The sequence below is a fragment of the Ranitomeya imitator genome, chromosome 1 (assembly GCF_032444005.1).
Source record: "Ranitomeya imitator isolate aRanImi1 chromosome 1, aRanImi1.pri, whole genome shotgun sequence".
Taxonomy (NCBI): domain Eukaryota; kingdom Metazoa; phylum Chordata; class Amphibia; order Anura; family Dendrobatidae; genus Ranitomeya; species Ranitomeya imitator.
Window position 1 is genome coordinate 895261610 of NC_091282.1, and position 23610 is coordinate 895285219.

The 23610-nt window shown below is 46.5% G+C and overlaps 1 protein-coding gene across 4 annotated transcripts in view; it reads right to left on the reverse strand.

The window, feature by feature from the left end:
• ABRAXAS1 (abraxas 1, BRCA1 A complex subunit) overlaps nucleotides 1–23610 on the reverse strand; it is a 58250-nt gene that overhangs the window by 6886 nt on the left and 27754 nt on the right. For 2 of the 4 annotated variants that reach the window (XM_069743255.1, XM_069743254.1), the window contains exons 5-8: nucleotides 23336–23529; nucleotides 22019–22138; nucleotides 20754–20777; nucleotides 5563–5647 (exon numbers count right to left, since the gene is read on the reverse strand). In XM_069743255.1, coding sequence (XP_069599356.1) covers nucleotides 5563–5647; nucleotides 20754–20777; nucleotides 22019–22138; nucleotides 23336–23529 — 423 coding nt within the window. The remainder of the gene's footprint in view (nucleotides 1–5562; nucleotides 5648–20753; nucleotides 20778–22018; nucleotides 22139–23335; nucleotides 23530–23610) is intronic. The other 2 variants (XM_069743256.1, XM_069743257.1) reach the window with 1 other exon arrangement.

Consider the following 23610-nt stretch of genomic DNA (forward strand, 5'->3'; position numbering starts at 1 on the left):
AATCCTTGCGGTTCCACTTTGCTTAGCTTCTGCAGTATCTCTTGCTGCAGCTTCTCTCCACATTCTTTGTGGCTCTGCTCAGCTTTTGTCGCTACGCTACCGCTTGCTGCTTTTCCATTCCTATCTGCAGTCTTTCACTCCTCTCCTGTGTGAACAGGTCCCTACCTGTTCCTCCAAACTATATATCCCTACCTGTTTCTTCATCTCACTCACAATTGGACTGCACTCGGGTGTCATCTGAGTGCAGCCTGATTCTAATATCCCATCAGCTAGTCCTGTTTCCTGCCGTCCTAGCAAGCCCTGTGTTCTCTGCCGTGTCTCTGCCAGCCCTGTGTTCCAAACTACATATCTGTACCTGCACGTCCAGTGTGAACAGGCCCTTACCTGTTCCTTCATATACCACATCAACCAGTCCTGTGTTCTCTGCCGTGCCTCCCAATCTTGTGTTCCTGCCAGTCCTGCCCTGCCTTCCAGTCCTGTGTTCCTGCCGTCCTAGCCAGTCCTGTTTCCTGCCGTGCTCTGCCAGCCCTGTCTCAGCCGTGCCAGCCTACTCGTCTGTGTTCCAGCCGTGCTCTTCTGCCAGTCCTGCCTAATGCCCGCACCAATCCTGGTGTTCCTGTCTCCCAAGTGGGATCAGCAGCCACAGCCAGACACCACCCTGGAGTAGCACCTGGCAGCTGCCTGCTGCACAAGCCTGACCTCACCATCAGAGGCTCCAGTGAAAACCCAAGCAGCTGTTATAGTCACGCCCCTTCCAGGGTAGTCTGGTTTGTGGCACAGTGGGGCCCACAAACCCCCGAGCTCACGCCCACCAGTCAGGGCGTGAGCGTAACATCAGCACAAAAAATGCGCAAAATACGCGCTAAAAACACGTGCAGAATTCCTGCAGAAAACCTCAGGATTTTCTCAGGAAACTTATGCATACTTTCCGGATGTGTGCACATACCCTAATTTTTTATGCCCTTGAATCAGAGATGTGTCACATAAAATAGTTAATAAAAGTTCAATTTTTTTTCTTAGGAAGTTGTAAGGGTTAAAAGTTGACCAGCAATTTTTTTCTTTTTTTAAACAAAATTTACAAAATCATTTTGTAGGGACCACATCACATTTGAAGTGACTGAGGGGTCTATATGTCAGAAAATACCCAAAAGTGACACCATTATAAAACCTGCACCCCTCAAGATGCTCAAAACCACATTCAAGAAGTTTAATAACCCTTTAAGTGCTTAACAGGAATATTTGGAAGGAAAAAGTGAACGTTTAACTTTGTCACAAAAATGTTACTTTTAGACAGAAATTTTTATTTTAACAAGGGTAACCAGAAAAAATAGACCCCGAAATTTGTTGTGCAATTTCTCCCGAGTATGCAGATACCCCCCTGATATGGGGGAAAGCTACTGTTTGGGTGCATGGCAAAGTTCAGAAAGGAAAAAGAGCCATTTGACTTTTGAATGTAAAATTTGCTGAAATAATTAGCCCATGCCATGTTGCTTTTGGAAAGCCTCTGATGTGCCTCAACAGTGGAAACACCCCAGAAGTGACACTATTTTGGAAAGACCTCTCAAGGAACTTATCTAGATGTATGGTGTGCACCTTGAAAGCCCAGAAGCTTCACAGAAGTTTATAATGTAGAGCCATGAAAAAAATAAGTTTTTCCACAAATGTTGTTTTAGCCCCAATTTTTTTTAATTTTCACAAGGAGAGCAGGAGAAAATGGACCAGAACATTTGTTGTGCAATTTCTCCTGAGTACAACGATACCCCATATTTGGTAGAAAACACCATATTGGAGTTCAGATTTCTCCTACGCCTCACTGGGGAACACAGGACCATGGGTGTTATGCTGCTGCCACTAGGAGGACACTAAGTGAATATAGAAAGATTAGCTCCTCCCCTGCAGTATACACCCTCCTGGCTCTAGATGAACCAGTTCTTACTTAGTGTCTGTAGGAGGCACTTGGGTCTGATTTTCAGACCCCAACGTTTTTATCTTATTCTTGATTTTTCCTTTTTATCTTCTATTTTTTATTTAACGGAGTGAAGGGGGTGACGGATCCTTTCTAGGTTCCGATCTCCCCCGAATCATCAAAAGGCGAAAACGCGGAGAGTCCGTCCCCATACCCTCTCCTGCGACGTGGGAAGCCAGGCCTGAGCTCATTTTAGGGGCGACTGTTCCTTCGCGTTCCGATCTCCCCACACCAGCAGGCGACCACATGGCGTATCGTCTCCATCTACCTCTCCTGGAGCCAGGCGCACAGTCGGACATTATTCCCATGGCGGCCGTGCAGCCCCCCCCACTGCATCACCACTGATATAGCAGATGATAGAAGGCGGCAGAAGCTCTCCACCTACCCCTGACTATAGCGTTGGTGGATTGAGTCTGAATATCAAGCCAGTGCACCTACTGTGAGTAGATCTGCAGTGGCTGGCGGAGATTCAGTGGGGTCCTGGTCCCTGGGATGGGGAGAGGTGCCCTCAGATACACAGCGCTGCGGACTTTATTTCTTAAACTCCCAGCCTGCATAGCCAGGTCGGGCACCGGTGGTCCGGAAGCTGTACCGTGGCGGTGTAGGGTTGCGGCCCGCATCAGGGGCCGCGACAGTGCATGGCCACGGCCCGTATTAGAAATTTAGCTCCCGGCTTCTGGCCGGTACAGGCGGCAGGCTTAGCTCTGCCTACCAGCAGTTAGCGCCGCCCATCTTTTCTGGCGCTTCTCTCCCACGAGAAGCGCTTTACCTCCTAATCTCGGCGGCCATCTTTTCTCCTGCTGTAAGGAGCCGGGAAGCAGATTAAGCCCTGATACAGAGCTGGCAGCACAGTTTATCTGAACGAAGTGGCACCTCCCCAGGGGACTCAAGACACAGGACCTGGGTAAGCTGCAGAAACCTAGCTTAACCCTTCCCCTGCAAACACGCCCTCCCATAACAGGCAAAACTAAAGGTACCGTCACATTAAGCGACGCTGCAGCGATATAGACAACGAGCCGATCGCTGCAGCGTTGCTGTTTAGGTCGCTAGGAGACGTCAAACACCGGCAACAGCTGAACGATGCAGGAGCGATCCAGTGACGCACTTATCGTTCTCGCTGGTTGTTAGCTCCATGAAAAACCATTGCAGGCATCGTTGCTTTTGCTGTCAAACATGACGAATCACGCCGACCAAATAAAGTTCCGGACATCACTGGTCGTAGCTAGAAGTCACAGCGGGATCCTGATCGCTGCTGCGTCTCAAATACAACGAGATCGCTATCCAGGACGCTGCAACGTCACGGATCGCTGTTCTCGTTGGAAAGCTGCTCAGTGTGAAGGTACCTTATGTCTCAACCAAAACCTACCAAAAAGACTAACAAAACGCACACTGTTTTTTGCTTCTTGTACTACTTGTAAGGTTTCTTTACCCCGGGGTCAAAATACTGCGTTCTGCACTGCTTGTGAACCGGTGACTGCCCAGGAGCTACTCATCACTGATACCGACCCCAGCGAGCCTATTCCCCCTGAGTGGGCAACTTCTCTTTCTTGGTCTATGGCATCCCTAGTCTAAGGGATAGACTCTCTCTGGGGCCCTTCCTCTAGTCAGGGCCTTCACTTGTCACTTGCGAATGTTTCTGCAAAACTCGTTACCCGCTAGGGGTCGTACTTTATCTAAAAACTCTCATGCTTCCAGGAAAAGGACCCATAACATCTCCCCCAACCCTCCCCGTGGCTCGGCCTCAGGGAGTTCAATTTCTCGCTCCCCTTCTCCAGGGGCTAGCAGAGAACCCTTTTCGGAATACGAGTCTGATATGTCCTTAGATCAGGAATCTCTGCATGATCAGGAGACACTTGATTCTCTCATTGAGTCAGTGAACAACGCTCTGAAGGTAGACGAGGAACCCTCATCTAAGGCAGACCATGCTGTATCCTTTAAGAGAACTAAGCAAACTCACCGAGTGTTCGCCAACCATCCCGAGTTTAAGGACATTGTTGAGACACATAGGATCCGACCAGATTAACGCTTCTATTTAACGGAGTGAAGGGGGTGACGGATCCTTTCTAGGTTCCGATCTCCCCCGAATCATCAAAAGGCGAAAACGCGGAGAGTCCGTCCCCATACCCTCTCCTGCGACGTGGGAAGCCAGGCCTGAGCTCATTTTAGGGGCGACTGTTCCTTCGCGTTCCGATCTCCCCACACCAGCAGGCGACCACATGGCGTATCGTCTCCATCTACCTCTCCTGGAGCCAGGCGCACAGTCGGACATTATTCCTTTGGCGTCCGTGCAGCCCCCCCTACTGCATCACCACTGATATAGCGGATGATGGAAGGCGGCAGAAGCTCTCCACCTACCCCTGACTATAGCGTCGGTGGATTGAGTCTGAATATCAAGCCAGTGCACCTACTGTGAGTAGATCTGCAGTGGCTGGCAGAGGTTCAGTGGGGTCCTGGTCCCTGGGATGGGGGGAGGTGCTCTCAGATACAATGCGCTGCGGACTTTATTTCTTAAACTCCGGGCCTGCATAGCCGGGTCGGGCACCGGTGGTCCGGAAGCTGTACCGTGGCGGTGTAGGGTCGCGGCCCGCATCAGGGGCCGCATTAGAAATTTAGCTCCCGGCTTCTGGCCGGTTCAGGCCGCAGGCTTAGCTCTGCCTACCATCAGTTAGCGCCGCCCATCTTTTCTGGTGCTTCTCATCTCCCACGAGAAGCGCTTTACCTCCTAATCTCGGCGGCCATCTTTTCTCCTGCTGTAAGGAGCCGGGAAGCAGATTAAGCCCTGATACAGAGCCTGCCTGGCGCACAGAGGCCCTGAGTGACGGCTGTGATGCATCTGTGTCAGGGGGGAAAGACCTGCCCCCCTTTAAAATTCAGGTATGAGGGGCACATTATAAAAGCGATTATTGCAGTGTTGGCATGGACCAGAACTAAAAGAGCCACCTTGACAGAATGCAGCATTAGTGCTGCACAAGGTGGCTCTTTTAGGCTAGTTTCACGCTAGCGTTTTGTAGGATGCAGCTGGTAGCAATTTCTTTTTTTCGGCGCATCGTCAAAACGACTTATGTGGGAGCATCCGCATACAGCCACACGACCTGCGTACCTAATGTTAAAGATAGGTATGCAGGCCGCATGCAGAAGTAGGCGGAGCTAGTGGCAGAGGTGTGGCCGAGGGCGGGGCTTCACGGAGGAAGTCCGCAGCCCTCCGCAGCTCCTCAAAATGCTAGTGTGAAACTAGCCTAAGTTAAAAATGCCTGGGGGGGGGGGGGGGTGACGGGTTCCCTTTAAATCTAAGGATACAGCAGCTAGATGTTTAATAGTAGGTAATCTGAATTAATTTTCAATCCCACATTGCTAGCTTTTATTCAATAACTACTATGGCCAACCTTTAGGCTTCATTTATTTTCCTAAAATTATTTAAAAAAAAAGTATCTGACAAATTGCTCCAATAGCTACATGTCCAACCCATATATCCATTGTGTAGAAAACTTCTTCTCCACTGCAATTCAGGTCTAATATTTTACCATTTAAACATATTGTAAAATGATAACTGGGTGTAATAAAAACCTGGGCATAATATAAATTCATAATTCATATACCTTCAGTTCTTCTTGTAAACTTGTACACACAGCAGTGATTTTATTCACTTCCTTTAAAGTGCCATCTTCATTAAAAAACTCTGATCTGCCAAAATAAAGCATGCCATGTTCATTAAATATACAAAGCAGAGTTGGGGAATTTTGCGAAAATATAAAATCTTTATTTTTATTTTTTTTTAAATTGTAGACTAATTTCCATTATAATCTTGATTTTCTCCTTTATTTTAGCTAAGCTTATTTCAAATACGTTTTTTTTAAATAAGTAAAATCCTCTCTCTTGGTGCTTTTGTGGCAACTAGGGCTGTGAAGTCTGAGTTGTGAAGTCTGAGTTGAGGAGTCGAGATCGGCAGGGCTGTGGAGTCGGAGTCTGAGCCCATTTTGGTTGAGTCGGAATAAAATGGACCGACTCCTAAAATATATAACTGGGTACAGTAGTTCAATGCAGTTTGTGGGGAATATTTTTTTCCTAAGAATTTGGGAAAGTTATGAAATGTCCCATAAATGTCTGTCCTATTCTGATCTAAGGTCTAGACTTTTAGCGGAGATGAATCTGTGCTGAAGTTTATATTCATGATAAGTAGTGATGAGCGCTTGTACTCGTTGCTCGGGTTTTCCAGAGCACACTTAGGTGGTCTCCGAGTATTTGTGATGGCTCGGAGATTTAGTTTTTGTTGACACAGCTGCATGATTTACAGCTACTAGCCAGCCTGAGTGCATGTGGGGGTTGCCTGGTTGCTAGGGAATCCCCACATGTAATCAAGCTGTCTAGTAGCCACAAATCATTCAGCTTCGGCAAGGAAAACAAGATCTCCGAGCAGTCAAATACTCGGAGACCACCCGAGCAACGAGTATACTCGCTCATCACTAATGATAAGTAGTGAAGCTTCTCCTCTACAGATAAGGGAAAAAATAAACACACAGGGAAGGAATGCCTGCATTCATCTGAGAACTTCTGGAGTGAACAGGAAAGCAGGATCAAGGCTGCTTTCACACATCAGTTTTTTGCCGTCAGGCACAATCCGGCGAATTCTGAAAAAAAAAAAAAACATCCGGCAAAATATGACGCCAGATCAGTTTTTTTTCTCATAGACTTGTATTAGCGACGGATGGCCTCATGTTTCATCCGTTTTTTGCCGATTCCGTCAAATTGTTTTTCCAGCGGCCGGAGAAAATGGACATAGTAACGTATTTTGTGTCAGTCTAAAAAACGGACAGTGATGGATCCATCGCCGTCCGTTGTTTGCTATAATGGAACTCTATGGCGCCGGATCCGTCAAATGACTCTCGACCCCCCCCCCCCCCCCCCCCCCCCGGATCAGCTAGTCGGATCCGGCGAAAAAACGGAACAACAATATACCTTTACAGGACAAAATTATTTTGAGAGCGAATTTACATACTGTATATACTTGTGTATAAGCCGAGTTTTTCAGCACATTTATTTGTGCTGAAAATGCCCGCTTCGGCTTATACACAAGTCGCGATACAGAAAGCCGATGGGTGAGGGGGAGCAGCGGGTGCCAGGGGCCGGCACATCATACCAGGTGCCCTTGGTGCTGGCACTACATCACGTTCCAGCGACGGCCGGCGCCTGCCTGCAGCTCTTCCTGTGCTCAGCGGTCACGTGGTACTGCTCATTAAGGTGATGAATATGGATGCATCTCCACATGCATACAGGGGCGGAACTGGGAGGCATTCATACCAGGTCAGGGAAGGAGGAGGCATGCATACAATGAGAGGGACAGGGGAGGCAGGCATGCAGACGGGTAGGGATGGGGAGGCATTCATACCAGGACAGGGAAGGGGGAGCCATGCATAGCAGGACAGGGATGAGGGGACAATGCATGCTTATACTCGAGTCAATAAGCTTACCCAGTTTTCTGTGGCAAAATTAGGTGCCTCGGCTTATACTCGAGTATATACGGTAATTACAAAATGTCTAGAAGCATCTTATGAAGTCAACTGTATTTGAGAATTTCACAGTGACTCCAGATAAAAAACAGGGTTATTTGTGTACTCACCGTAAAATTCTTTTCTCCGAGCCAATCATTGGGGGGACACAGGACCATGGGTGTTATGCTGCCGCCACTAGGAGGACACTAAGCAAAAATACAAAAAAAAGTTAACTCCTCCTACGCAGTATACACCCTCTGCTGGCTCTCTCGTGAACCAGTTCGGTGCCAAAGCAGTAGGAGCTCACAAACAGAATTGCAATATGTGAAAACCAATAAAGATTACAGGCCAACGGGCTAGCAGGGTGGGTGCTGTGTCCCCCAATGATTGGTTCGGAGAAAAGGATTTTATGGTGAGTACACAAAAATCCCTGTTTCTCCGAGCCAATCATTGGGGAACACACGACCATGGGACGTCCTAAAGCAGTCCCTGGGTGGGAAACCGTCACAACAGGTGAAACCTCATAAACCCAATGCAGATAGAATTAAGTGATTAAATGAGGCCTATAGATGCGAAACTGCTGATTGCAGAATCTGTCTGCCGACTGCCGCATCTGAGGAGGCTTGAACATGAATGTTGTAATGTTTAGCGAACGTGTGAAGACTGGACCAAGTTGCAGCCTTACACACTTGCTGTGCGGATGCCTGGTGCCGAATGGCCCAGGAGGCCTCCACGGACCGAGTGGAGAGTGCCTTAATCCCCGCGGGGATAGGCTGGCCTTTGACACGGTAAGCTTCTTGAATCGCTAAACGAAGCCATCTGGCTATCGTGGCCTTCGAGGCAGGTAAACCCTTTCTGTGACCATCCGGAAGCACAAAAAGGGCATCAGCTTTGCGAAAAGACGCCGTTCTGGAAATGTACTTTCTGAGAGCCCTCACCAAGTCCAGAGTGTGAAGGGCTTTCTCAGTACTATGGACTGGAGCCGGATAGAACGAGGGCAGGACAATGTCTTCATTCAGCTGAAAAGATGCCTCGAGACGACTTTAGGTAAGAAGGACGGGGCCGTCCTGAGCACCACCTTGTCCTGGTGGAAAATTAAAAACGGAGGTTTGCACGACAAAGCTACCAGTTCCCGAAACCCGTCTGATGGACGTTATTGCTACCAGAAAGGCAACTTTCCATGAAAGGAGAGAGAAAGACATCCTGTAATGGCTCGAAGGGAGTCTCTTGTAAGGCACTGAGGACCAAGTTAAGGTCCCAAGGTTCTAAAGGCATCTTGTACGGAGGGACAAGATACGAAACTCCTTGCATAAATGTCTTAACCTGAGGCTTAGAAGCTATCCGACGCTGGAAAAGGACGGAGAGGGCCGAGATCTGGCCCTTGAGAGAGGCCAGTGCTAGGCCTGAATCCAGACCCGCTTGAAGAAACTCCAGAATGGAGGGGATAGAAAACACCAACGGGGAAAGACCCTTCTCTTTATACCATGAGAAAAAAATTCTCCAAACACGATGGTAAATACGCATGGAAACAGGCTTCCTACTGCTGATCATGGTAGATGCCACTTGGCGGGAGAACCCAGCTTGGGCTAGAATCCAGAATTCAATGGCCAGGCCGTTAAACTCAGAACTCTCGAGTTCTGGTGGCAAATGGGTCCCTGGGAGAGAAAGTCCGGAAGATCCGGTAACCTCCAGGGAACGTCGGCGACGAGATACATTAGCTCCACATGCCAAGCTCGGCGAGGCCAGCCCTGGCGGCTGAGAAAGTCTGCCGCCCAATTGTCTACCCCCGGAATATGAACTGCAGAGATGAGCGATTGATTTGCCTCGGTCCATTGTAGAATGTGTGAAACCTCGGTCATCACTCTTCTGCTGCGTGTGCCTCCCTGGCGATTGATGTACGCCACAGCCGTGGCGTTGTCTGACTGGATCCGGACAGGACGTCCCGCCAAGAGGTCATGGAAACGCTGAAGAGACAGTGTTATCACTCTGATCTCAAGGATGTTGATCGGAAGACTGGCTTCCTGAGCTCACCAACGTCCCTGGGCCGTGTGGTGACGAAAAATTGCTCCCCATCCGAGGAGACTGGCGTCGGTGTTCACTACCAGCCAGTGAACCAGGAGGAAAGACCTTCCCTGATCCAAGGACAACATTGCAGTCCACCACCTGAGAGATCTCCTGATTCTGGGTGCCAGGCGAAAGCGGCAACCCAGGGAGGCTGGATTCTTGTCCCATACTGATGTCAAGGCTTGCTGCAGGGGACGGAAGTGAAATTGGGCAAAAAGGCACTGCCTCGATAGCTGCCACCATTTTCCCGAGTACCTGTATGGCGAACCACAGGGAGTGAGTGGCCCAGAGAAAGCAATTGGGCTCCCTGGATTAGAAAGCAACTCTTTTCCTGAGAGAGAATTACCAACCCTAGGGAAGTGTCCAAGATCATCCCCAAAAAGGGTACTCACTGGGATGGAACTGGAAACTATTTTTCCATGTTCACCAGCCAACCTAGACGAGATAGATTGTTGATGGTGACAGACGCTCTCTTCGCAAGCCCGATAAGACAGACCTTTAACGAGAAGATCGTCCAGATATGGAAGAATCACCACACCCCGGGAATGCAGGATAGACATGACGGCTGCCATGAATTTTGTGAATACCCTGGGGGTAGTGGCGAGCCAAAAGGGCAGAGTAGTGAATTGAAATTGATAGTCTCCAACCGCAAAGTGTAGGAATCTTTGATGACTTTTGAAGATCGAAATGTGAAGATACGCGTCCTTGATGTCGATTGACGCCAGGCTTTCTTTTTCCAAGGAAGCGACGACAGAGTGTAGGGATTCCATCCTGAAATGGCGCACAGAGGAATTTGTTCAACATCTTCAGGTCCAAAATGGGATGCATGGTTCAGTCTTTCTTGGGGACCACGAACAGGTTCAAGTAGAAGCCTTTGAACCTTTCTGTGGAAGGAACTGGAACGATAACGGCGCTGTTGCAAGTGCCTGTAAGGCCTGGTAAAGGGAACTGCGTGCGCCATGGACTTTGGAAGACTAGATTGGAAGAAACGCGTCGGGGGGGAGGGGGGTTAATGAAGTTGATCATGAATCCGAAAGACACGAGATCTGACCCACTGGTCGTGAACGACCGATAACCATACTTGGCGAAACAAAAGTAGACGGCCGCCTACAGTGCCTTTGTCCACCGGATACAGCCAGAGGTCATTGAGAAGAGAATTTTCGGGAAGGGGCACTTTTGGGAGATCTGTTTTTCCAGGAATTAGAAGGTCTGAAGGAAGTTTGCCACCCCCTGCCTCTGCACGGGGGGCGAGACGACTTAGCGGGAGCAGCTGAGGATAACCAGCATGTGGTACCGCGAAAGGGGCGGAAGCAAACCTGGGATTGGATCTGAAAGGGGCAAATGGGTCTACGCTGAGGGAGGAACTTGCTTTTTCCGCCGGTAGCATCTGAGATAATCTGATCGAGTTTATCTCCGAACAGGCGCCCTTGCTGGTACGGCAGGGAATTCAAGGATTTTTTTGAAGCAGAGTCTGCCCGCCATTCACGGAGCCATACTACTCTCCTGATGGTTACGGCGTTAGCGGCCGCAAGTGCGGCGCAATTAGCCGCATCTAGGGAGGCATAAACTACGTAATCCCCTGCTCGAGCAATCTGGTAGGCAAGATTGGACACTTCGGGCGGCAAGCTATTGTCTCTATTGGATTTCACTATGTCCTCGGCCAAGGCTACCATAGCTCTAGCTACCCAAGTAGTGGCGAAGGAAGGGAATAGAGTTGTTCCAGCCGCCTTGAAGCCTGACCTGGTCATGTTGTCAATCTGGCGATCGGAGGGATTTTTAATGGAAGATCCGTCTTCCAGAGACAGAAGAGTCTTTGAAGCGAGTCTCGATATAGGTGGATCTACTGCAGGGGACTCAGTCCATTCCTGTCTCAGAGTCAGTGCAAAAGGGTACCGTGCTTCTAGGGGCTTTAGGCCAGTGAAGGGCTTATCTGGGCGATTTCTATGCCTTTTAACAATGTCCGAGAACTCAGGATGATTGGCAAAGAACTTGTGAGGCAGTTTTGTTCATTTAAAGGATACTGGGCGATCCTGATTAATACCGGCTTCTTCGTCTATTTTCAGAGTGCGATTAACCGCCTCGATGAGGAAGTCAATAGACTCCTGGAACTCAGGGGAATCCGGGTCTGGGGCCACATCGGATTCAAGTTCTGAGTCGTGCTCACTGTAAGCCCCTGGTGAAGGAGAACGAGACCCAGAGCTAGCAGATGGAGAGGCATCGGAGTTCCGTGGGGAGGTGTCACAGGTACATTTTCTAGAGGGATGAGTACCGTGCGTAGCCGTCTGGCCCCGATCTGACAGCGATGTGTGCGGCTGAGGAACCCTTTACAGGGGGTAAAGAGATGCCCTGGCTTGAGGAGAAATCGCAAAAGGATTCTAAGGCTTTGGCGAGAGAAGCGATGGACTGTGTCAAAGAGGAAGCCCACTCAGGGCTGAGAGCCTGAAGCCTTACAGTTTGTGCAGAGAGGTTTAGGATGTTTCCGCGGTAGGGAAACATTGCATGAGGTACAAGAGGCATAGATAACGGTGTGCGTTTTATCCGCATTTTTATTAGCCTTTGATTGAGACATACTGCAAAAAGCTGATGAAAGCTTGCAGGGAGATGCCTGCAGCGTATAGATTGTGAACCCGCAGCGGAGGGATAATGCCTGCTGCGGATGAGTGTTGCAGCGAAAGGGTTAAGCAGCGTGCACCTGCAGCGTATGTGGCTGTCTTACCCAGGTCCTGCGTGCCCCCAGAGATGTGCCAGTGCACGGGTCTGCGGCAGAAATGGCGTCCCCACAAGCTTCCTACGCGCCAGGAAGTAATGTCCGATGCAGAAGTAGAGGGCGAAGAGTAAAGCAGGGTGGGCCATAGAAGGATGCAGGGCGAGTCCCCGCCCACCCTGAACAGGCCAGCCAGAAGCGCTATGAGAGCGGGGCGGAGCCGCCAACAGGGGGTGGAGCCGGACGAGACCCTGGGCGTCGCCGGGCCTACCACAGGCAGAAGTCGGGGACTAAATTAGAGGCCGCGGGGATGGGGTCAGCCGCGGTCAGCGCTAACGGACGCAGTAGCAGATAGCTGCGGCAGTTAAGCTGGCCACAGAAAGCGGCAGAGGCTGGAGATAGCTGCAGGTAATGGAGTGAGGCGCAGGCAGGCTAACGGGGTCGGGGGGGAGGGGTAACGGCCGTGGTGTCGCTCCCCACGGGGGCCCGGGATAAACACAGGGCCCCGGGGATGTCGTCCTCATCTTCAGGGTCCCAAGTAAGGGGACCCCCTTGCCACTGATATGGCGGTACTCACTGTGATACAGTCCGGAGGGCCACAGACAGCGAATATCGTTTGCGCCGTCCATCCTCAATCCACCATCCCTTTGATAGGGAGGTGGAGAGGGCATGAGATAATCCTGAAACCAGCCGCTTCAGTCAGTGGTGGGTGCAGTAGGGCCACACAAAAGGCACGAGGGGGGCTTCTCACCTCATTGGGGAGGGACTGACTGAAGTTGTGGCTCCGGAAGGGGGTGCGTGGGGGCGACACCCCATGTTCCCGTCCGTTGTTGGTGTGGGAATCCGTCGCCCCGATGAGAGCTCAGGCTGGTGTTGCAGGAGGGGGTACGGGGAGGCGACATTCTGCGTTCCCGCCTGTTGATGATTTTGGGAGATCGGGACCTTGAAAGGCCCCGTCGCCCAGTCAATCCGTGGGGAAAAAAAAAGACAAAAATAGTAAAAAATAAAATAAGAAAATCGGGGTCTGAAATCAGACCCTAGTGCCTCCTACAGACACTAAGCAAGAACTGGTTCATGAGAGAGCCAGCAGAGGGTGTATACTGCGCGTAGGAGGAGTTAACTTTTTTGTATTTTTGCTTAGTGTCCTCCTAGTGGCAGCAGCATTAACACCCATGGTCCTGTGTCCCCCAATGAGGCGAAGGAGAAAAACAGTTTGTTGTGTATAAATAACCCAGATGAAAACAAATGCTGTGATGCCAAAATCAGTGCATACTCGGGCAGTGATAAAAATGCTCCTTCAAGAGCTTCCAATCTAAAAAGACATTTACAACGTTGCCACCCAGAAGTTTACAAAGCTGTGATTGAAAAAGATCATAGAAGCACCAAGAAACCAGAGACCAGCGCTTCCCGCCAGGCAAAGGAGAAGGAAAGAGTCTCAAACATCAGTTACAAGATATTTTGTAAGTGACCATGTTACTTTAACAATGACAGTAGTTCAATGCAGTTTGAGGAGATGTGTTTAAAAGACAGATCATTGAGCTTGTTGTGAAGGACAGTGTACCATTATCATTATTTGCACTACCAGCTTTTACAGCTCTTAATGGAGAAATGGCTCGCAAACTTGGTGTTTCTCTGGAAAGAGAAAGTATTAGAAAATTAGTGATTGAAGAAGCCCTTAACCAAAAGGAAGATCTTAAAAAGACTCTCAAGAGATGCTTTGCGTTTCTTAAAATGGATGCCTGCACATGTCACAGGGTGAACTATTTTGTGAACTATCAACATTGGATAGGTTTGTGGCAACAAAAAAATTGTTACTAAGACACTGGCAGCGAAAGATACTCAAAGCTCATCACAGCAGCCAGTTTCTCCAGACCTTAGTGGAAAAAGTTGTGCAAGATTATGAACTAAAAAAAGAACTGATAATGCTTCAAACATGATAAGTACAATTAAACTGATGAATGAGAATAATGAAGGTGAAAAGCAGCTAGAAGAATATTTCACATTCAGTATGTTGGAGATGGAAGGCCACAATCTTGTTTCCATAACAGAGGAACAAACAGATATTACTACAGAAGAACAGCAAAATGATTCTATACAATTAAAGAACTGTTGCTGGACAGACATCTGTGTAGGATGATTTAGTGAATCCTGCTTTTATCAGGGGGTTGGACCAGATGACCCAGGAGGTCCCTTCAAACTCTACCATCCTCTGATTCTATGAATTAGATCTTGTTGAAGCTGCTTCATACCTCTTTCCTATTCATCACATGGGTTGTATTGTGCACACGCTGCAGCTGGCAATAAGAGATAGTCTGCAAGAGGGACATGGTGGAACTCCGTTAACCCCTTTCTGACATCTGACATACTATCCCGTCGAGGTGGGCCCGTATGCCCATCGACGGGATAGTACGTCATACGCGATTGGCCACGCTCACGGGGGGAGCGCAGCCGGGTGTCAGCTGCCTATCGCAGCTGACATCCGGCACTATGTGCCAGGAGCGGTCACGGACCGCCCCCGGCACATTAACCCCCGGCACACCGTGATCAAACATGATCACGGTGTGCCGGCGGTACAGGGAAGCATCGCACAGGGAGGGGGCTACCTGCGGGCTTCCCTGAGACCCCCCGCAGCAACGCGATGTGATCGCGTTGCTGCGAGGGTCTCTTACCTCCCTCCCTGCAGCAGACCCGGATCCAAAATGGCCGCGGCATCTGGGTCCTGCAGGGAGGGAGGTGGCTTACCAAGTGCCTGCTCAGAGCAGGCGCTTGGTAAGCCTACAGTGTTGCAAGTCAGATCGCTGATCTGACAGAGTGCTGTGCAATCTGTCAGATCAACGATCTGTGATGTGAAGTAAAAAAAAAAAATTTCCAAATGTGTAAAAAAAATAAATAAATAAAATAAAATATTCCTAAATAATGAAAAAAATATGTATATATTATTCCCATAAATACATTTCTTTATCTAAATTAAAAAAAAAAAATAAAAGTACACATTTAGTATCGCCGAGTCCGTAACGACCCGACCTATAAAACTGGCCCACTAGTTAACCCCTTCAGTAAACACCGTAAGAAAAAAAAAAGGCAAAAAACAACGCTTTATTATCATACCGCCGAACAAAAACTGGAATAATACGCGATCAAAAAGACCGATATAAATAACCATGGTACTGCTGAAAACGTGCTGCCATACAGCATCATCAGCAAAAAAATAAAAAAGTTATAGTCCTCAGAATAAAGCGATGCAAAAACAATTATTTTTTCTATAAAATAGTTTTATCGTATAAAAGCGCCAAAACATAAAAAAAATGATATAAATGAGATATCGCTGTAATCGTACTGACCCGGAGAATAAAACTGCTTTATCAATTTTACCAAACGCGGAACGGTATAAACTCCTCACCCAAAAGAAATTCATGAATAGCTGGATTTTGGTCATTCTGCCTCACAAAAATCAGAATAAAAAGTGATCAAAAAATGTCACGTGCCCGAAAATGTTACCAATAAAAACATCAACTCGTCCCGCAAAAAAAAAAAACCTCAAAATGACTCTGTGGACCAAAATATGGAAAAATTATAGCTCTCAAAATGTGGTAACGTAAAAAATATTTTTTGCAATAAAAAGTGTCTTACAGTGTGTGACAGCTGCCAATCATAAAAATCCACTAAAAAACCCGCTATAAAAGTAAATCAAATTCCCCTTCATCACCCCTTTAATTAGGGAAAAATTAAAAAAAAATGTATTTATTTCCATTTTCCCATTAGGGTTAGGATTAGAGTTAGGGTTAGGGTTGGGGCTAGGGTTAAGGCTACAGTTAGGGTTGGGGCTAAAGTTAGGGTTAGGGCTGGGGCTAAAGTTACGGCTAGGGTTTAGATTACATTTACGGTTGGGAATAGGGTTGGGATTAGGGTTAGGGGTGTGTCAGGGTTAGAGGTGTGGTTAGGGTTTCTGTTGGGATTAGGGTTAGGGGTATGTTTGGATTAGGGTTTCAGTTATAATTGGGGGGTTTCCACTGTTTAGGCACATCAGGGGCTCTCCAAACGCGACATGGCGTCCGATCTCAATTCCAGCCAATTCTGCGTTGAAAAAGTAAAACAGGGCTTCTTCCCTTCCGAGCTCTCCCGTGTGCCCAAACAGGGGTTTACCCCCACATATGGGGCATCAGCGCACTCAGGACAAATTGGACAACAACTTTTGGGGTCCAATTTCTCCTGTTACCCTCGGGAAAATACAAAACTGGGGGCTAAAAAATAATTTTTCTGGGAAAAAATTTGTTTTATTTTTACGGCTCTGCATTATAAACTTCTGTGAAGCCCTTGGTGGGTCAAAGCGCTCACCACACATTTAGATAAGTTCCTTAGGGGGTCTACTTTCCAAAATGGTGTCACTTGTGGGGAGTTTCAATGTTTAGGCACGTCAGTGGCTCTCCAAATGCAGCATGGCGTCCCATCTCAATTCCTGTCAATTTTGCATTGAAAAATCAAACGGTGCTCCTTCCCTTTCGAGCTCTCCCATGCGCCCAAACAGTGGATTACCCCCACATATGGGTTATCAGCGTACTCAGGACAAATTGTACAACAACTTTTGGGGTCCAATTTCTTCTCGTACTCTTGGGAAAATAAAAAATTCGGGGCGAAAAGAATTTTTGTGAAAAAATGTTTTTTTGGTTTTTTTTTTACGGTTCTGCATTATAAACTTCTGTAAAGCACTTGGTGGGTCAAAATGCTCACCACACCTCTAGATAAGTTCCTTAGGGGGTCTACTTTCCAAAATGGTGTCACTTGTGGGGGGTTTCAATGTTTAGGCACATCAGGGGCTCTCCAAACGCAACATGGCGTCCCATCTCGATTCCAGTCAACTTTGCATTGAAAAGTCAAATGGCGCTCTTTCGCTTCCGAGCTCTGTCATGCGCCCAAACAGTGGTTTACTCCCACATATGGGGCATCGGTGTACTCAGGACAAATTGTACAACAACTTTTGGGGTCCATTTTCGCCTGTTACCCTTGGTAAAATAAAACAAATTGGAGCTGAAGTAAATTTTTGGTGAAAAAAAGTTAAATGTTCATTTTTATTTAAACATTCCAAAAATTCCTGTTAAGCACCAGAAGGGTTAATAAACTTCTTGAATATGGTTTTGAGCACCTTGAGGGGTGTATTTTAGAATGGTGTCACACTAGGGTATTTTCTATCATATAGACCCCTCAAAATGACTTCAAATGAGATGTGGTCCCTAAAAAAAAATGGTGTTGTAAAAATGAGAAATTGCTGGTCAACTTTTAACCCTTATAACTCCCTAACAAAAAAAAAATTTTGGTTCCAAAATTGTGCTGATGTAAATTAGACATGTTGGAAATGTTACTTATTAAGTATTTTGTGTGACATATCTCTGTGATTTAATTGCATAAAAATTCAAAGTTGGAAATTTTCAAAATTTTTGCCAAATTTCTGTTTTTTTCACAAATAAACACAGATAATATCAAAGAAATTTTACCACTATCATGAAGTACAATATGTCACGAGAAAATTTCAGAATCACTGGGATCCGTTGAAGCGTTCCAGAGTTATAACCTCATAAAGGGACAGTGGTCAGAATTGTAAAAATTGGCCCGGTCATTAACGTGCAAACCACCCTTGGGGGTAAAGGGGTTAAAAAGTTAAACCTCTGATTGAAAGTGAGCAAATTGGCTATTGCTGCCAGAACCCCTAAAATTGATTCCATCTTGAAGAGATGTGCTGGAAAAGGGGCAATTGTGAATCAAGACATTAGGTGGGGCAGCACCTATTTAATGACTGAGCGATTGCTTGAGCTAAAACCCTTCCTTGTAGATAGGGCCAACCCTAACACTACATGGAGGTCAATGGACACAGGTGGCTGAAATGAAGGAATTGCTTCACATTGACTAAAAAGTTACAAGCTGAGGATTTAACTCCTGGCATTTTTATAAAGGAGTGGTAGAACTTGTTCTTTTGCCTCTTCCAAAGAGGAGGTTTAATCGCAGATGGCATTGCTGCTTCAATGAAAGAAGCTATTAGAAAATAAAATTCTTCTGGCAGCTGTTTATGTGGACCCGAATCATTGTATATTGCTGGATCAACAGCTTACTAAAGGAAAAGAAGCTCTGATTGAGGAAGCAGTTAGGATAAGTGAACTACAGGACGGCCAAGAGCAAGAGGACTCGGGGTCCTGCCAGTGCTGCTGCTGCCGTTCCTTCATCCTCATCAGATGAGGAGTTTGATTTTGACAAGTATTTGGACGACATGGCGCAAGCAAAGCGTTGCTGGAGGGAAAAAGATTCCACTCCCATAGAAAACTGACCATATTTCAGCAAAAGTTTTCACTTGCTCTCAAAGAAGTAGAAGAGTTCAATTGTTCATCAAAACGAATTTGTTCCGACAAAACGGATAAAAAAAAATTTGGAGCATGCTCAGTTTAAAAAAACGGAATCCAGCGCAGGAATTAATCATTTTCCAGATCCGGCACCTTCTGGTTCCCATAGGCTTCCATTCAAGCAAACAGCCGAAAGCGCCGGACCCGGCGCTTCCGGCTTTTTCGCCGGAGACAAAATACATTGCTATGGACGATTTTTCCAGAAACGGCAGGTTTGCCGGATCCAGCGAAAAAACGGACGAAACGTGATATCATCCGGCACTAATACAAGTCTATGGGGAAAAAAACGGATCCGGCAGCTACGTTCGCCGGATCCAGTTTTTTTAAAGGGAACCTGTCACCCCGAAATTCGCGGGTGAGGTAAGTCCACCGGCATCAGGGGCTTATCTACAGCATTCTGTAATGCTGTAGATAAGCCCCCAATGTTACCTGAAAGAGGAGAAAAAGACGTTAGATTATACTCACCCAGGGGCGGTCCCGCTGCTGGTCAGGTCAAACGGGCGTCTCCGGTCCGCTGCAGCGCCTCCCATCTTCATTACAAGACATCCTCTTCTGATCTTCAGCCACGGCTCCGGCGCAGGCGTACTTTGCCCTGTTGAGGGCAGACAAAGTACTGCAGTGCGAAGGTGCCGGGCCTCTGACCTTTCTGGCGCCTGCGCACTGCAGTACTATCCTCTGCCCTCAACAGGGCAGAGCAAAGTACGCCTGCGCCGGAGCCGTGGCTGAAGATCAGAAGAGGACGTCTTGTAATGAAGATGGGAGGCGCCGCAGCGGACCGGAGACGCCCGTTTGACCTGACCAGCAGCGGCACCGCCCATGGGTGATTATAATATAACGTCTTTTTCTCCTCTTTCAGGTAACATCGGGGGCTTATCTACAGCATTACAGAATGCTGTAGATAAGCCCCTGATGCCGGTGGGCTTACCTCACCTGCGATTTTCGGGGTGACAGGTTCCCTTTAAGTTTAGCCAGATTGAGCCTGACAGCAAAAACCTGATGAGTGAAAGTAGCCTAACAGACTCCACAAGCCCTGGTTGCAACACCTCCAGACGGGTACTCTGGCCTTCAGCAATAACGTGTCGTCACATGAGATTGCTGCAGCCATCATTGGTGGATAGAACACATTGCCATTAGAAGGAATTGGACGCAGCACAAAAGTCAGAAAATAACAGTGGGAACAGTATTGAAAAAAAATCCATTAAAGGGAACCTGTCATGTACTTTGAAGCATCTAACCTGTGCGTTGCATTACAATGTGCATCACTAACACATTTTTTCATTAAAAACGACGCTGCAATCATTTCATTCAGCACACCCATATGACTAAATGAGCAGGTACGATCTAACTATATATGTGCTTTGTGCACAGGATTACAGCGCCATTTTTAATAAAAAACGTGTTAGTCATGCACACTGCATCAGTAACAGCACACTTTTTACATGCTAAAAAGGACATGACAGACTCGCTTTAAATAAAACAGTCCACACCATACAAAAGTGAACACAAGGGTATATTCAAACATTCAGTATTTGCAGTAGACAAATCTACTGGAATTACTGATTTGTTGGCAGGAAAAAAAATCAGCAGAAAATATTAGCTTTTTACCCCTCAATCACATAGATGAAAAACGCTACAAAAACGCTGAAAGAATGGACATGCTGCAGATTTCAAACTGATACTAATCTTCAAGGAAAAAATAAGCAACGTGTGCTTGAAACTTCAGGACTTTGCTGGTACTGTAAAATGCTGCATTTTTTTTAAGATTAAAAAACATGTGCCCATACGCTCAAGGTTATGCTCTCACGTTGAGTTTTTGACACTATGTATTTTTTTGCATAGCGAAAATATGGAGTTTCACAGTTTCAGCAAACTGGATGGAAATTATAGAAATCTCATGACCACTGTTTTTTTTTTGCCAGGCTAAAAAAAACGCATGTAAATTGCACATAACTCAATCAGTAAGGTTTTGTCACAGAAAAATAGTAGGAAATATAAAAAACAAATCCGCTTTATTTAAAGCATGACATCCAAAATAGACAGACCGCAGCGTAAAAACTGCATGTAAAAAGAAAAAACCCTCAAAACCGCAATGAAAACACCGCAAGAAACCTAAGAGGTGCAGAAAATCTGCATCATCAAAAACTCACCGAAGACTCATCATGGGAACGTACCTTAAATATGAAAAGTAGAAAAAACGTCAGCATAAATGACTATTCAGGCAGGGGATAAAAAACAGCAATGTCGCAACTTACACAGAAGCCTTTATCAAGTGTGGAACATCACATTTTCTGTATTCCCTGCCTGAAGAATGTGGGTGTCCTTCTACAACTACTTATTATTCCTGAGGAGCTGGATTCAGAGACAGGAAGGGGCAAAAGAAAGCGCTTTGCATATAACCGCTAGAGGAGGCAATGAAGTAAAACAAGATTACCACCAAAATCTGATTGATTTGTGTGCACAGTTGTCAAGCATATTTTCCAGCAGTTTCTCAGGATTTGCAGAGGAAACTTTTTACAACACTTTTCCACCACATATTTTAATTCACTTGTAAACTGGTCTAACTGGGTTGGGCTTGAAGCCAGAGGAGGGCTCAAGAATTCTCCTTTATTTCAATTTATAAAAGGCTTGTGTGAGGAAGTTAACTCTTACCCCATGCAGATGAAAACAATACAGAAGTTAGCATAGAGACTGGATGCAGAACTGGAGTTAAGAGTGAACTTACACAGAAAGGTGAGGTTTAGGTAATGGAGCACACTAGCAGTGAAGGAGGTACAAGGGGAGACTTTTAACCTGCAGATTTATCCTATATCTGCAGTTTAATAGCATTATTGGACCAGACAGGTTCCTTTTAAGTTAGTGTCCCAGGAGTGCAGCTGGGGTGCGCAAGCCCATCGCAGCCGGGGCGCGCAAACCCATCGCAGCCGGGGCGCGCAAACCCATCGCAGCCGGGGCGCGCAAACCCATCGCAGCCGGGGCGCGCAAACCCATCGCAGCCGGGGCGCGCAAGCCCAAAGCAGCGGGGGAGCGCAAACCTATCGCAGCTGGGGCGCACAAACCCATCGCAGCCGGGCGCACATATTCTCTAGTACTTGCGAGCTGGTTACTTACAGCAACTCAGTACAAGTCATTCCGCTCTCCACAGGCTGGCTCCTGCTGAAGACTGAGCTCTACTTAATCAAGGAGCTGAATAGCTTTGCCTCCACAGTACCACTGACTGACAATTGGTGGACAAAAAGAAAAATTCTGAGAAAAATCAGAATCGTGCTACATAATGACAGCAAATTGATATTATTTTAAATGATAGCCACATAAGCCTTAAAGAGAATATCCAGTTTCATTAAAACCCCTGTCACCACCCTCCCTCTAATTAAACAATTTAACATTGACCAGTAGCTCACACTTCTGCACCTACCTGTGATTTGTAACTGCACGGTTAAATCCAGCAGACATAGAGGATCCAAATAAAGTGCTGTATCCCTGTTGTTCGGATAACCCTAAGTTGGCAATTATAAGAGGCACTTTCTGTAAAAGACTGGAAAATTAAGAAAAACATCATGAAGGGGAACAAAGCGCATCTTCCACGCATCAGATTTGTTCTTAATTTTTCTGCACCTCATAGTTGTCTTTCCGCCACACATCTGCAAGGTGTTACCTTACACAATGTTCTAATTACAGTAAAAATAGGTATATATTTTTTCTAAACTATATACACATTTCCTAGAACACAAGTACTATAGAATTTAGCCACCAGTAGAGAATTATTTTATTACACCTATATATGAGTACCCCTTTTGCTGCCAGAACAACTTTTCATACAGAAAATATTAATAAATAAATAAAAAAATTATATTACGCCTACAATAGACCTAATATGGATACCTTATAATAATAATCATTTTAAAAAAAATTCACGATTAGCAAGAGGGGTAATAACATGAAAAAAAGGTTCTGTTGCAGTAAAACACCACTAGGCACAGGATGGAAGATACCGGTTTACCAAAACAGCAGTAAAAGCAATATAAAATTAATCATCATACCTTACCTCTGAAAGAAGACCTGTCACTCGGTCAGAAAAGTCCACTTTTTTTTTCTTATTTTATACCAGTTCCTCTTAAGTATTTCTCTTTTTTTCCCTTTTAAAATCCGTCATATTGTTCCAGAGACATGTGCCTTTTGCTTGATGATCATTCTTATGGTCTTTATGTAGGGGTGTGGCTTAGAGGGTAATAATGCAGAGCAGCCTAAAGGCACGCCCCTAGAGTGTCCTGTGAGCCACGCCCCCTTGGTAAACACCATAACAATTAGCACTACATAGCTCATACTTATGAAACCGTATGGCGGATTTAAAGAAAAAAACAAACAAAAACGTAATAGTAAGGGCAGCAGTGGGAATAAAATAAGAGCCACTGGCTGCTTTTGACCTAGTGACAAGTCTTGTTTAAATCCCTGCCGGCACCATCCTCTTACTACAATAGTCTCCAGCAGTCTTTGCTTACTTCTCTGCAGTGATGACATGTGGTTCATGTGCCTGTGATTTCTGCAGCCAATCACCGGCCTCAGCAGTGACGCCTGCACATACGGAATGAGACAGTTTTTACAGGCATGGATGGCAAGTCATCAATGCTTAACTGGTAACGACAGGCAAAGACCACCAAAACATCGGCGACGGACCAGCAGGGATTGAAAAGGGGACCAATAGTTCATTTTTATTTTATCCAGATGCACTTACTCATCTTGGGGTTTATGTAAAGCGTACTCCATGAGGTGAGTAGATTCCGTCTCCGTTGTAGAGTGTGACGTGACCAATAAGAAAACAAGTTCTGGATTAGACAAGTAAGTCTGAAGGTTGTGATGCAAAACCTTCTCCCTGAAAGTTATTGTTTGTTCAGTGTTATGGCGAAATTTATACCATCCAATCACATCCTGTCACAGCAAAAAAAGGAAATGCAGTCAGCATTACAGAAGCAGCTCACAGTGCTTTCTAAATATGCAACACAACGGCAA